General features: G+C 31.8%; 2 protein-coding genes across 2 annotated transcripts in view; both read left to right on the plus strand.

Annotated features, from left to right (window-relative positions):
- LOC140444960 (uncharacterized) overlaps positions 1-15,274 on the plus strand; it is a 351,698-nt gene that overhangs the window by 78,082 nt on the left and 258,342 nt on the right. The window lies entirely within an intron of this gene.
- ND-MWFE (NADH dehydrogenase (ubiquinone) MWFE subunit) lies at positions 4,804-7,058 on the plus strand. Its single transcript, XM_072538712.1, has 2 exons — positions 4,804-4,990; positions 6,732-7,058. The coding sequence occupies exons 1-2, from the start codon at positions 4,862-4,864 to the stop codon at positions 6,873-6,875; spliced, it is 273 nt and encodes a 90-aa protein (XP_072394813.1). The 5' UTR covers positions 4,804-4,861; the 3' UTR covers positions 6,876-7,058.

Consider the following 15,274-nt stretch of genomic DNA (forward strand, 5'->3'; position numbering starts at 1 on the left):
ATGTCAAATCAATAACTTTTATAATTAATGGAAAACATACTTAAGAATATGTATAAAACACTTGCATTAATTTAATTTTTTTCAATAAATACTCTACCTGCAATTGTTAATGCGCGAAACATGGCAACTCCAAGTTGGTAAACTTCCAACGATTGGCTTTGCGATTTGTTTATCGTCATTGTTAAAAGTCGAACGCACGGGAAATTGTATTGCATCAAGGAAGTAAATCTACACTAACTACTAAGCTATTTCACTAATGAGACTACAAAAAATAGTACATGACAGTACTTTCACAGAGTTTTATAACGAGAGTTATGCGCGAATCGCAACATAAAGACCAAAATTCTTTCACTGCTCTCAAAAACAAGGCAAAAAATGTTTCTTAGTGGAAAAAAACACTAAAGTTTTCTTTATCTCTTCCAAAGAGGATTTTTCCTGCAATGAGTGAAAAACCTCTAAAAAAATTAAGGGAATATTATGGAAAAATGAAGAAGCTGTTAACCAATCTAATTACTTCATTGGTCAATGTAATTACTAAATTAGGTCAACTTAACCAACTTAGGTGAAATCCCAGAGTTTATCATTGCATTATATAATGCAGTTCTTTTAACACTGTCATAGGCTGTCATAGCCTGCTTTGAAGTCGACGAAGAGATGGTGTGTATCTATGTTATATTCTAGGGACTTTTCTAGAATTTGTCTATGTGCTTGAATTTGATGTGTAGTTGACTTTGCATTGGTATTGACCAACAATATTCTTTGTAAAATGTTAAAGTCTTAAAGATTTTATACGCAGATGCTAACAGACTAATGCTTCTATAGCCATTTATCTACTATCATGTTATTTTAGTAATATTACTATAAATGATAACGGTTTGAAAGTTGAAACAAACTTTAAAGTAATAATATTTTACTACACGTAATAATCGTAGGTACATTTTGGATCGCCACTGTTCTATTAAGTTTGGCGTAGTTCTGAGAAATTCTCGCCACAGCATTTGAAACCAGCAATATAGTTATATTTAGTTATTTCGGGATCAAATCATATTGAAAATAGAACAATATCTAATCAAATATCTTAACATTATTAAATATTGTATTGATACCAGATTAGAGCACAATTGATAAAGTAAATAAATATAATTTCACGGGTAAAATACAAATAAAAACACTAAAATTGTTGATACTGCTGTGAAAAAAAGAGACAAAAAAAAACAAAAGAAATTCTTTAGTGCTTCTGATTTCAATGAATATTATTCACCTAGCAATTTTAAACGCCTTCTATTTACAGCTGTGAGATATTCTCGCAATAATAACTATCTGCTATTGGTAAACAATTACTTATCTAGAAAATGTGCACAATTGTAATAACTACAGCTAAAATAATGATAATAATATAGTAATATAGCAGATCACTTTCCATTGCTTTATTGACCATGAACGGGGCAATGGAGGTCTAGTTTTTACATAACATGTGATCGTGTCAATAATCGAGAAAATTATTTTCTATTCATCACGAAACCAATGCGATTTTATTGATTCTTACACAATATTTAGTTTATTAGATTAGGAAATCGATAGCGATTTTTTAATATTGATCAGACAAAGGGTATCATTTTTCAATATATATCACCTATGTTTTGATTAAATTAAAAACAAATTTAATTAACGATTTATGGCCTTGTAGGTAGTCGTGCGAGGATACATTCCAAGAAAGTTTGTTTAAAGTTTAAAAAGAAAACGTTTAATATTTTTTTCTGAGAAAATTCCTTTTTTGTAATCTTTACAAAAAAAATACATATCCGCAGAGAATGCCTTAAAATAGATGGCCAAAAAAATTAAGAGATGAAGAGTACAAAAATGGACCTTGCCCACTAGAAGAAAACGAGAAAGAATAAGTCCAGTCTCACCCCAGACTCTAGTTCTGGAAAGATGCGCCAGAGATTTAAAAACTGAAGATAGCTTCGAGAGAAAACGCTGGAAATTATAATGCGCCAGTAGTAACGGTGTCAGCTGTAGAATACTCGCTTATTTCTAGTACTATTATATCATATTACCACAGAATAAATAACAATTGTTTTATTATTCTGTGATATTACTGTAGTACTATTTCATACTACACATTTCAACATTTAATGAAAACCATATCAAAGCAAATGGAGAACTCATGGCTATTCTCTGTGCTTTTAAGGAACTGAGAATTACTAATACATTTTTCGACCATGAGCTCCAGTATAAATATGCATTTGAAAACTCCAGGGGGTACAAATCTATGATTGATTGTATAGTCACTAATAGAAAAATCCACAAAGCAAATTCTAGATATCCGAACTTTAAACTTAGCTGACACAGGTAGTGAACACAAACTAGTACTAGCATAAATAAGAATGAAAATAACACAAAAACATTTTCTACAGGAAATCACCGAGGAAAAATTCAATGTAGAATCACTGTGAAGCGACTCAACAAGAGAAATGTACCAAAGGAGGCTAGCACAGAAGATACAGCTGAAACAAATAGACGACATCGAAGATATAAACGCAAGCTGGGAGAAAATGAAAAACAACAATAAAGAAACAGCAACAGAAGCTTTAGGAAAATGCAAAGTCATAGTGAAAAAAAAAAAGAAACAACAATACACATGGGTCAGAATATACATAAAAGAGAAATGTAAAGAGAAACGAGAGGCCTACACGAAGTAAAATAAATCAAATATTCTAGAATCCCGAGAGACCTATAGAGGAAGACGAAATGAAACAAAGCAGTTGGTAAGAAAAACAAAAAATAAACACTGGGACCAGTTTACACAAAGGATGGAAAGCGACTTCTACGGTACACAAAAACAGATATCGAGATTCATAAAAAACCAACGGAAAGAAATGGCAGAATTGAAAGAATACAATAACATACCAGCAAACAAATGGGAAAGATACTTGACGAAACCGTTTAAAGAAAAGGAAAATAATAATCAACACAATAACGTACCTGAATTAAGACACAGAATAGAAATCAGTTTTCAAGAAGTAAGGATAGCCATAAATTCACTCAAAAATAGAATGTCACCAGGAATAGACGGAAGGAACTTGCACTGCAAGATACCAGACGCATGGAGAAACAGCATAATGATACCAATGTTCAAGAAAGAAGATAAAGAAGACGGAATAAATCTGCTAAATACCGCACTTAAGCTTACCTCAAAAGTTCTAACCAACAAAGTCAATAAACTAACAACTTTATCAGATGAACAACAAGGATCCAGATCCGGAAGATCCTGCATAGACGTCGTGTTTGTACTAAGACAAATCACAGAAAAGTTCGTCGAGTACAATAAACCAGCATATCTATGTTTTGTAGACCTGATAAAGGCTTTCGAACACATCCATGTCGAAGACGTCTTACACCTACTATATAAAACAAACATACCAATCAATACTATACAAATAATCGAAAACATCTACTTCCATAATCGAATACAGGCAAAGATAAATGGAAAACTAACTCAGTATATACCAATACAAAGCGCACTCAAACAGGGTGACTCGTTAAGCCCACTTCTCTTTAATATAATAATGGACAAAATAATACAAGTAGTACGTAAAGGTCATAATTACAGAATAGGGAACAACGAAATCCAAATATTATGTTATGCAGACGACGCCGCATTAATCGCCGAGACAGAAGATGAGCTCCAAAGATTAACACACATCTTCAATTTAACAGCCAAGAAATATAATATAATAATATTAGCAGAAAGAACCAAATGTATGACAACATCTTAGTACCCACTACGATGTAAAATCGAAATTGTTAAAGCACAAAGCAAGGTTTTGATATCTGGGAATTGATATAACTAGTTACGGAGATGTTGAAGAATAAATACGACAACAAAGCTTAAAAGCAAGTAAAGCGGTGGGATCTCTTAATGACACAATCTGGAAGAACAAACACCTAAGACAAGACACAAAAACAAGAATCTATAAAGCAGCTATTAGACCCATATTAACGTATACGGCGGAGACGAGACCTGACACATATACAACGAGACGACTACTAGAAACAACAGAGATGAAAATACTTCGACGAATATCAGGAAAAAGTCTGTTGGATAGGGAGAGAAGCGAAAACATAAGAAGATCATGCAATATAGAAGACATAAATGGATGGGTGACAAAACGGAAACAGTAGTGGAACGAACACATTAGTAGAATGGCAGAGGATAGAATAGTACGAATAGTACGAGATATGTTACCAAATGGACGAAGAAGTATTAGCAGACCAAGAAAAATATGGTGCGATAATTTAAATAATTTAGGAGGCTAATATTGAAGAAGACACCGGCTTTAAAGCCTACATCCAAGAAGGGAGAAGAAGAAATTTTAACTGTCAAACCCGTCTATACAAATGTGACCAAAAAAGAATATTTTTTATTTACTTGATTGGTCTATATTCACTTCAAAAATAAACAATTCAAGTATTGTTAACATCACTTCATTGTGACCAAACGCAACCCAGTATACACATTTAGTACTACGTGTGGCCTAACACATGTATTATATTTTTGCAAAGTTTTAGAATGTTTTTAATTAGTAGAAAAATGTTAACAATTATTTTCAATATGTAAAATAATTAGTGAACCCGAAATTCAACTGTTTCGAATTTTCTATTAAGTTTATTATGGCCCAATTGACGATTCATCGCCCGATATATTACTTCTATTTACTTGGACCACTCTTAGTGATCGCCTCGTTTAATTAGGGTTAATATTAATAATTAATTGTATTATGAAGTGACATACACGTCATTTATTTGACATACGCTTGTCATGTTTGCAGTTATTAAAATATAATTACAAATTATTACTATGTGGTTTGAAATTTTGCCATCGTTGGGTATTATAGTTGGAGCATTGGCATTTCCACACATCTCTTCTTATTATATCAATTATATACTCGTAGGAAATATGTTTAGAAGAAATATGGAGAGTATGGAGGTGGGACTTCAACTAGTATTTAATTTTTTTCATTTTTTTTAAATGTGTGTTTAGCTAGGTTATATATTAATTATTACAACCATACTACATCATGGTAACTTTATTAATAATAGTACTATACCGTTTTACACTTATTGTTTGTTTACTAACATTTCTGCACAAATACTTTTTTGCAATTTGTATATAATTCAGTAAATAGAGACATAAGACCTGTATCTGGCAAAGTGTTTCAAAATATATAAAAAAATATAAAATTTTATTTATGATATCAGTTTGGCATCACAAACCATAAGCAATAAAAATAAAACTGATAAAACTAAAAGACAGTGACTTTTGAATTTGTAGCTAAAAAGTTACATTGCCAGTTTGAGGTATAGTCTTTTATAGCTAAGGTATGGAGTGAGATAGAAATCAGATTATTAAATATTTTATGTGAATTTAGAATAAAAAAAATGAAAGTATGTAAGAAGAATATATGAAATGCTGCCAAAAATATTAGAATTGAACCCTAAGTAACCAAAACATTTATGCTTCATTGTGAAAAATATAAAAACAATTTTTACTTTTAGTGAAACAGAGTAGTATGTCGCATTTACTGCATGCTATAACAGTAAATCCAGATGTACAATATCTACACCTATCCTTGCCGATATGTTTAACCCAATGAGCAATTAAATTCTGTGTAGTGACTTTATCTGGTCTCAGTGCAAGAGGAGATTGAATTTAATTTTAAGGCTGCAGGGAAGGTCTACCTCTTTTACTTTCTTTTCCAGTGCGTGAGCGAGAACTTGCTAGCTGTAGTTTAATAGCTTTTAAAGGTACACGTTTTTCTTTCAGAGCTGTGCAGTCATTGTTTAGAGAATCCATGCATTTATGACACATATGTCCAATATCCAAGTCAGAATGGGGAAATGGAAAATGCTTTACTTGGACTTCTATACAATCCAAGTAAAGAGTTTGCCTTATCAATCTCTCCCATGTGCTTGTTATATTGGGTAATTAGAGAGGGACAGGGTACATTTACTTTTCTGTTTTACAGAATCTTTGTACATAATTTAGGGGTTGAATCCCACAAAAAGTGCTTGCTGAAAGTACACATTTATTGTCAGTCCATTTAGTAATAATAATTACCTTTTCGGTATCAGACTTATACATAATTTATGATCATCTGCTAGGTTTCGACATTACCTTGTCACTTTCCATTATACATCCTTTGATTCTGTTTTGTCTAATTGTTCCCCAAACTAAGTATCCCATATTTTTTCTTCCGATAAATAAAAAGCTGCAGACCGGAAAACTAGTTGTCGCAAAAAATACTGAATTACTGAAATTTATTGACGGATTCAAAGTCAATTTCTTCCTTAATATTTACCTCAGGTTGTAGATCTTTATAGTAATATTTCAAGATTATTTTCTTCATTTTTTATTTTATTGCGTTGTAGTAGTTATTGCAGATGAAAAGTATTTTGAAAAAAACTACATTTAAAAAACCTTGTATCTATTTTAGTTTTTTAAATATATATTTTTTAACTGCTGAAGTACTACCCAAAGGGTTAAGACAGTGTATAAACTAAACTTTATGTTATAATATAAATATAATTTTTTATTTTGAATTAAAAGTACAAACATTGTAATTGGTCGATTTTTCTCAAATTATTCTTAAAAAAATAAATAAAAACAAGTCCCTTTTTGTTTAGTGGACCGCTAGACATTACAAATGAAATTGTTTTTAATATTCTAGGAAAGATTACAGTACTTAAGAGACAGAAGGCTTACCAATAATCCATATAAAGTCCAGGGATTAGAAGCTATTCCAGATGAAAGTGAAGAATCTGAGACAGTATTAAAAGAAAAAGATAGTAGTGATGACAATGACAAATGCTAACTACATTGTTTATGCGGTTCGCGATTGGCAAGCTCATTAGCCAGTGGGCGAACTGAAACTGCTATGAAGCAGTTTAAGAACTGTCGCTGGGCCAATTATTCTTTACCACCGCAAACAAATTAATCTTATTTTTTGTTTAATGTTTTTTAAATGTTAATGTCTTGTTAAACTGATTAAAATCAATACTACAGATATTTATTTTATTTTTTGTAGTATAAACTAGTAGTAAAGGACACCCCCCGTTAAAATAAGCAAAATGCTTTCATTTGCAGAATTCAATTTTTTTTATGTATTTGCGTTTCATGTAATAAAATTAGGCTAAGCGTAATTATAGCCCGCCACCCCTCTACCGCCTCCCTCACCAACGAAAACGTTAATTTTTTGTTTTTATTTTTTTTAGGTGGGATGCAATCATTTTAAAAATTTCAAAAAATTCACACGCAAAGTTGAGGCTTTTACAAAACGTCTTTTTTTATAGGCCCGTAGGTTGAGTGTAGATAACCTAAAAATGCAATTTTTTGAAAAAAAGCGTCCAATTTTTTATTTTGTGTGTTTGATCAAAATAATATCTCTGATTGTCTTCAAAGAAATTTTCATCAAAATAAAATGAAGATTTTTTTTATAGGTTATATTAAATAAGGTCTTTAAAACATTAAAAAAATTGGGCGAAATACCTTTAAACCCTCCAAAAAATATGTTTTTCACAACATACTTTTTGACATAGACACAGCCTGAATCAGTTTTCTCATATTTTTACTTTTTATGTGGTTAAAAAATAATTTTACTTTTTATGTAATTAAAAAATAATTTGTCTATTTTTATAGATACTTTCTAGACTACCAAAAGGCATTTGATTGTGTGAAGTGGGAAGTTCTCTGGACAGTTCTTCATGAGATGGGAGTTCCAGATCATTTGGCAATATTAATTAAAAACTTATACGAAGATAACTCAGTTAAAATAAGAATTGAAAACCAGCAATCTGATACCTTCAAAACCAGCAGAGGTGTACGACAAGGGTGCATACTATCTCCAGACCTGTTCAATTTAGATGGAGAATACATAATGAGGAACGCACTCGATGGATGGAGAGGCGGCATCTCCATTGCAGGAAAAAAGATCTCAAACTTAAGATTCGCAGACGGTACAACACTGATAGCAACATCTGAAGAGGAGATGTCGAGACTGATAAAGAGAGTAGAAACCGAAAGCAATAAGTGTGGGCTCAAGATTAATAATCAGAAAACAAAAATCATGATTGTGGATCACGCGAATATCCTCCAAACAACAGGCGCCCTAAATCAATTCGAGAAAGTAGACGAGTTCACGTATCTAGGATCTTCCTTAAGCAATGCAGCCTCCTCCCATACGGAAATTCGCAGAAGAATAGGGATGGCCAAGAACGCGATGAGTCGACTGTCAAAAATATGGAAGGACCGCTCTTTATCCAAAAAACTCAAAATGAGACTGGTACGGACACTCATTTTTTCAATCTTCAGTTACGGTGCCGAAACATGGACAATAAAATCAGAGGATAGGAAAAGGATTGACGCATTCGAAATGTGGTGCTGGAGACGAATGCTACGCGTCTCGTGGACGGAGCACAGATCCAATCAGTCGATTCTCGAAGAGCTAAACATTCAGACCAGACTCTCCTCTCAGTGTCTTGCAAATGTTTTAAAGTTTTTTGGCCACATTGCGGGAAGAGACAATGACAACTTAGAAAGACTAATTGTATGCGGAAACGTAGAAGGACGTAGAGGCAGAGGACGCTCACCTATCCGATGGTCAGATCAAGTACAGAAAGCCACTGGAGAGACGTTTTCCGAGTCCATGAGAGCAGCCCAAAATCGCAAGAGATGGAGAGAATTGAGAGCCCGCATTGTAGGAAATCATGATCCTCAGCAATGAGGAAACGACAAGAGAGAGATAGATCCAAGAACCACCCTCTTTTAATAGTGTCTTGGTATTATTTTAAGTTTATTGTGGTAATTTACCTGACTATAAGTTCGGCTGTAGGTTTTTATATTGTCTTTTGTTTAAAACTTGCATTAAAAAATTATGACACCAAAAGAATTAGCACAAGCTGTTGCTTTACAGAATGATGGGCGAAGCATTCCTTACATAGCAAATGCTTGCAGAATACAAACACTAATGTTTGTATTTTGAGAACGATTTCCGAAGTGGAAATTGAAACGTCAATAAACGTACTTTAACCTTTAATTGTGGCTTATTCCCATTTAAATAGTAAAAATCTTTATATTGTAGCATTTTAAAACTCTTTGGTATATATTGATATCACCCCGTATATGTTAAAATACCGAAAAAGTATTTCAATCCTTTTTGCGTCGCCGAGTTGATAATAAACACATTTTAGAGTTTGTTTATATAACACAGATGGGTAATTCCTAGACATTCTTTTGATTGGGAGCCGCTTTTAGGATATTCTGTGTGTTAAATAAATATTCCTGTTTATGTGCTTTGTTTATACCAAGTTGGGGGAACGAATTTGAAAGATAATGACATCACTCTCACTGAGGTCGCTGTTGGGGGCAGTTGGCTTCAGTGTGGTCCAAATTTTACGTCAAATTTAAAATGTTTTGTGTTTTTTTGTCCCTTTTCATGGAAAATGTGTAGCAGTGTTAAGTTCAATGTATAGTTCCAGTTTAACTGAAGGTTTGAAAGATTGGTATTCGAGTTAAGACGATACGAGTGTCGGCGTTAAAACGCCCTATCTCTACCCCAATAACTTCTGTTCCCAATTTCTAACCCCCTATAATAATACCCTATGTAGTAGGCAAAATAATTGTTACAATATTTGAAAATGCAGATGTTTAAATTTTTTGAATTGTTGATTATTTTTTTTATGTAAAATTCTTGAAATGTAATCAATTTGACATATAAATTTTGTTTATTTTTAAATACTTAATTGGGAACATCTTAAACTCTTTTAAACGACAGTTTTTAGGAAAAGTCTGAGTGAATGTAATTTTGATCCCCAATGTATTTTCAAATCTATCAAATAGAGAAAATCCCTCAAAATTCATAAAAACATGGTTTTTAGGTGTTTTAAAAGTGTTTCGCCAAATTTCTGAATGTCTTAAAGACCTCATTTAATTTAGAATAAGAATAATAAAATTTAATTTATTTTAGTTTAGTTTATTTATTTTAAGTTTATAAAATGAAAAAAAATTCCCCACAACTCCCAAAAAAGAGTTTTTCGGATTTTCGAAGATGGCACACCGTACGAAAAATCTGAAAAAAATCAGAGATACAGTTTTTGACCAAATACACAAAATAAGGACCTGCAGCCACATCAAAAAAAAGTTATACGCTTTTTTCGAAAAAAATGCATTTTTAGGTTATGTACCTACGGGTATATCAAAAAAAGACAAGTTTTGTAAAAGGCTCAATTATGCGTGTGAATTTTTAAAAATTTTTAAAATGATTGCATCTCACCTAAATAAAAAAAATAAAAACGAAAAATTTACGTTCTTGGTGGTTAAAGGGGGCGGCCTGAATTGCACTGAGCCTTATTTATAACCACATAGAACATAAAAAACTAATAAAAATTGAATTCTGGTAGTGGGAGCATTTTGCCTATCTTAACTGGTGGTATCCTTTAAACTGTCAACGTAAAATACTAATGAGATTTTCTTTTTTCTGGATATCCTTTTCTTTTTATAGAAAGTAAATAATTAACAATCATACGTGATCTATTAAAATAGTAAAATGTTATTGTGGTCTATAAAAAAAATTATTGTTGTATTAATTGGAAAAAGTCATTAGCCGATTTTGTTTTTATTAACTCGTTTATTACACTTTACTACATTTCAGTCATTACAGTAGGTTAATTCTTCGAGACTTTTTACGCAGTTTATAGCCACAGCTAACCGCATATGAAATTATGTCAATCCGTTGCAATAAATAAGATTAACGACGGAATACTTACTTTCATTATTTAAATTATACTTACAAATGCCTGTGCTCGACCTTGATTATCACACCTCCAAGACATCTTTATAATGAGAGTGTACTTTAGATTTAATAATAATACAATTAACTATAAATGCCAACGAGAATAACGCGGCAAAAAGTTGTTCAAAGAAGTCAAATATACAGAAAACAGAAGAAGGCTGTACTTTCTTTGGATTGCAAATGATTTAAGTAAATTAGAAATGAAAATGGATGCTTTTTGGAAAACAATCTCTATCAAATGAACAACTTATTTAAAGAGACACAGAAGATGGAGATATGAAATGAAAACACCAGTAACTAAATCTACTATTTCTTAACAAACGAAAAATAATTATTTAAAAACGTACATATGTTAAACCAGTTTAGTAGAAGCAGTGATGATAGGTTATTAAGAGCGAAAATAACGATATCGGGCGAAAAAGAAAGACTCAAAATGATAAATAAGAAACAACCAAAGAAATGAACAGAACCAACTAATATTCAGGAGTTCAAAAAATATATTGATAATTGATTGAATGACATTAACAACAACAGAGATTAATATATTAAACAAACAAATAGTCAATACGATGTAACAGGCTCAAACAAAATATTTTTGAACAAACAAAAGGATGGGAAACTAAGTCAACTTACCAAAACTCTTATAAAACTAAGACGACAGATGAAAAGAGATAACAGTATAAGCAAAGAAGCGCTAAATAAAATAGATGAGACGATCGCAAAGACAACGAGAAAAGATACTATAAGAAATTACAAAGTAGAAAAAACTAAACAAGCAATAGAGAAAATAAGGACATGATAATTTTGAAAAGGAGCGAGCAAAAGGGAAAAATAAAAATTAACAAACTAAGAAACATACCTGGAGAAGAAACTTCGAACAGAGATGAAATATTAACAATAGTCGAAGATTTCCACACAGAGCTATGTAGATCAAGAGATTTAATGCCTCGATATAACAAAATAAGAAATCAAATAGGTCCTGAAAAAATAAAAAATAATCGAACCCCAGGCGAAGATGGAATAGTGTTAGAAGCACTAAAAATTAAAGGAGATATATTTCTTGAAAAAATAATTATGTAGTTTTCAATCTGCCTTCACAACGCCCAAATTCAAACAGACTGGAACAACGTTACTATGATTATATTACTTAAAACAGGAGACAAAGTAAATTTAGAGAATTAGAGACCGATTAGCCTTCTTAGCCATGTATATTTCTATACGCGAATAACAGTTAAAAGAATTGAAAAAAAAATTAGAGAAATCTTTAATATTTTGGCTGTTTAAGTCCATTTCTAATGGGTAAAAATAAATAAGAATAAGACTTATCAAATAGACAATCAATTTATTCTACCACTAAGGACCGGTTTCGCATACTATAATTTGCCATGCATCTTCAGGTCAATGGTACATGGTTAACTAAATGCTGAAAATATAATAACCCGTATTAGGGTACTGTCTAGTACAGAATATACAGCAATTATGGCAATATTATATGTGTGTGATTATTAAATATGAAAAATCGGTAAGATAGTTTCGAAACAAATTCAGATTTCTGCTTTAATCTGGAGCCTTCTAAAAATTGCAAGACATGACCAGACGATGATAAAGATGTTAAAGAAGACATGGGGAATCTAAAATTTGCATTCCACGACATGTCTATTCATCTAGGCAGAAATCCTAACGAATTTGTTTCTCGTACTCATACAGAGTAGATCCGAATAAAATGAAAAAGACAGAAATTGTTTCGAAACTATCTTACCGATTTTTCTATCAGATGTCGCTATTGCGTCCATAACGAAGTCATGTTATTGTTACTTCTAATAAGACAGAGAATTTTATTTTTCACGTTAAGAACGGCTATGAATAACTATTCTGATGAGACTTTTTAAGTCGAAATACGTATCAATAGATACATAGACGCTTTGAACGTGAAATAAAATCTTTTCTGTCTTTTTCATTTTATTCGGATCTACTCTGTATGAGTACGAGAAACAAATTCGTTAGGATTTCTGCCTAGATGAATAGACATGTCGTGGAATGCAAATTTTAGATTCCCCATGTCTTCTTTAACATCTTTATCATCGTCTGGTCATGTCTTGCAATTTTTAGAAGGCTCCAGATTAAAGCAGAAATCTGAATTTGTTTCGAAACTATCTTACCGATTTTTCTATCAGATGTCGCTATTGCGTCCATAACGAAGTCATGTTATTGTTACTTCTAATAAGACAGAGAATTTTATTTTTCACGTTAAGAACGGCTATGAATAACTATTCTGATGAGACTTTTTAAGTCGAAATACGTATCAATAGATACATAGACGCTTTGAACGTGAAATAAAATCTTTTCTGTCTTTTTCATTTTATTAAATATGACTTTGAAATTGATTAAATAAAACAAAATAAAACATAAGTGAAAAACAATCTAGTAAAATTGAAATTAAATAAATAAATAACTAATAAATATAACTTACAAGCCGATACAAGGATTATTATTAAATGTTTGAGAAAACATATTTAAAAATTGTTATGGTAAACTGGTGACAGGTGGTCATCTGTTTTACTGCAACTATTTAATGAATTTTTAAATCGTACTATAGGTCGGTCAACCTAATGGCCATTTGGGATCGGAAAAACAAGAGTTAGCCAAGAGGAGCTAATAGAAAAGATTAAAGACATTTCACTCAAGACAAGTTAAAAAAGAATAAAATGTGAAGGCCTTTATGATCCGCCAGGTGCGTTTCATAAGATTATGAGTATTGATACACCTTGTGTTCCCACTCATACCTTGGGGTATTGACAAATATCATAGGCATTTTATATATGTCTATGGTGTAGAATAGACTGAGGTAGAATATGGAAAAGATACAAAGAGTTGAGCGCCAACTGTTTTTAGAATAAAAATAGTACTATAGTTATTATAGTAAATAAATAAAAGAGAGGCTGTACATTGTTTCTTTGAGCAGTATTTGTTTTTACGATTGGTAGCTTGCTAACCTTGCCAATCACCCTTCACATTTTATCTGGGTTTGGGACTGGCTGTGGTAACCGCAGAGCTACTCAATCCACCCGCAATCACTCCAGACAGTGTTGCAGTGAGACGGTGCCCCAATAGAAAGACGATCAGTAGGAAGAACACGAAAACGATGGAACGACAACTTACTGGAGGCACACTGAAAAACAGACAGAGTCATGTCTATATAAAAAGAAGAAGAAGAAGAAATAAAAGAAAAGCTAAAAAATAAATAAAAAATCAAATTAGAATGAAATAATAATTTGGAAAAAAAAATTGGGAAGTATTTTTTTCATTTTTATGTATGTATTTCATATTTAATACATCAATATAGTACCAAATATACAAACATAAATTTAAGTCGCTGATGTTCTTCTGTCTCTTAAATTTCAATAAATTTCTGAATACGATATCACTCCATTTTATCATCACCAAAAAAATGTATTTTATTAATACTTTTTACTTATGTTGCTGCTCAATGTATTTTTATGCACTTTCCATTGCGTTTTTGGCTTCTTCATAAAAAACTGTTTTTCCTCTCTACCGTTACTAGTCTCCTTATTTTCCTCTGGTTCTTTGGTTACTAAATCTATGATTACCTCATCATTTAAAAATTTATTTTCAAAGAGACCGTCGTATCTTATCATCCAATTTTCCACATCTTCTGACTGCGGAGCTTCGTTATCCGATAACTTTTGAATGTCTTGTGAATTAATTTGTTTTCTTCTTCAGTTTTTATCTATAAGATTTAACAAACTTTGAAAGAGACACGTCTGGAAACGCTGTAACTAACGTATATATGAAGTCTGATCTCTTAAGTGACTTCTAAAAGACCCTTCTCTTCACTCTCTGAATGCTGCAGAATTTTAGATATAAGTTTATGCTTGTATCGTCTTTTAAAGCTTTTGATCACTCCTTAGTCTATCAATTGGACACATTAGGAGGAAGAAAAACTAATGTTATGTTATCTACATCGCAGTTATAAGGATGTGTTGGAGCATTATCTAACATTAGACCTGCTTTGATCGGCAAGTTTATACTTTTCAAATGTTTTTTACATCTGGAACAAACTCTAAATTAAACCACTCTTAAAAAAAGTTTGATTTCAGCCACGCTGATTTTTGTGACGCTTAATAGGTCGGAAGGGAAGGCGGATTTAAGTTTTTGAATATCCGTGATTTATCAAACTTGCCAATAATGAAAATAATGAAAAAGCGATCACTGTAATACGTTGTTTGCTATTTTTAAAGCCAAAGATTCATGACTGCATAGGAAAGTTGTTTCTGATAACATTTTAATGTTTAGCCCCGTCTCATCTATATTATAAACTTATTCAGGAGATAATTCCTCAGTTTTAACCATTTCACCAAACTTAGTCTTGATATCTGTTACACCATAAATATCAGTTGTTTCTC

The sequence above is a fragment of the Diabrotica undecimpunctata genome, chromosome 7 (genome assembly GCF_040954645.1).
Source record: "Diabrotica undecimpunctata isolate CICGRU chromosome 7, icDiaUnde3, whole genome shotgun sequence".
NCBI lineage: Eukaryota > Metazoa > Arthropoda > Insecta > Coleoptera > Chrysomelidae > Diabrotica > Diabrotica undecimpunctata.

Excerpts from the sequence above, each read along its gene's own strand:
- ND-MWFE (XM_072538712.1), top strand. The coding sequence starts at position 4,862 with ATGTGGTTTGAAATTTTGCCATCGTTGGGTATTATAGTTGGAGCATTG. Across the intron at positions 4,991-6,731 it reads GAAATATGGAGAGTATGGAG|GAAAGATTACAGTACTTAAG; the intron begins GTGGGACTTCAA and ends TTAATATTCTAG.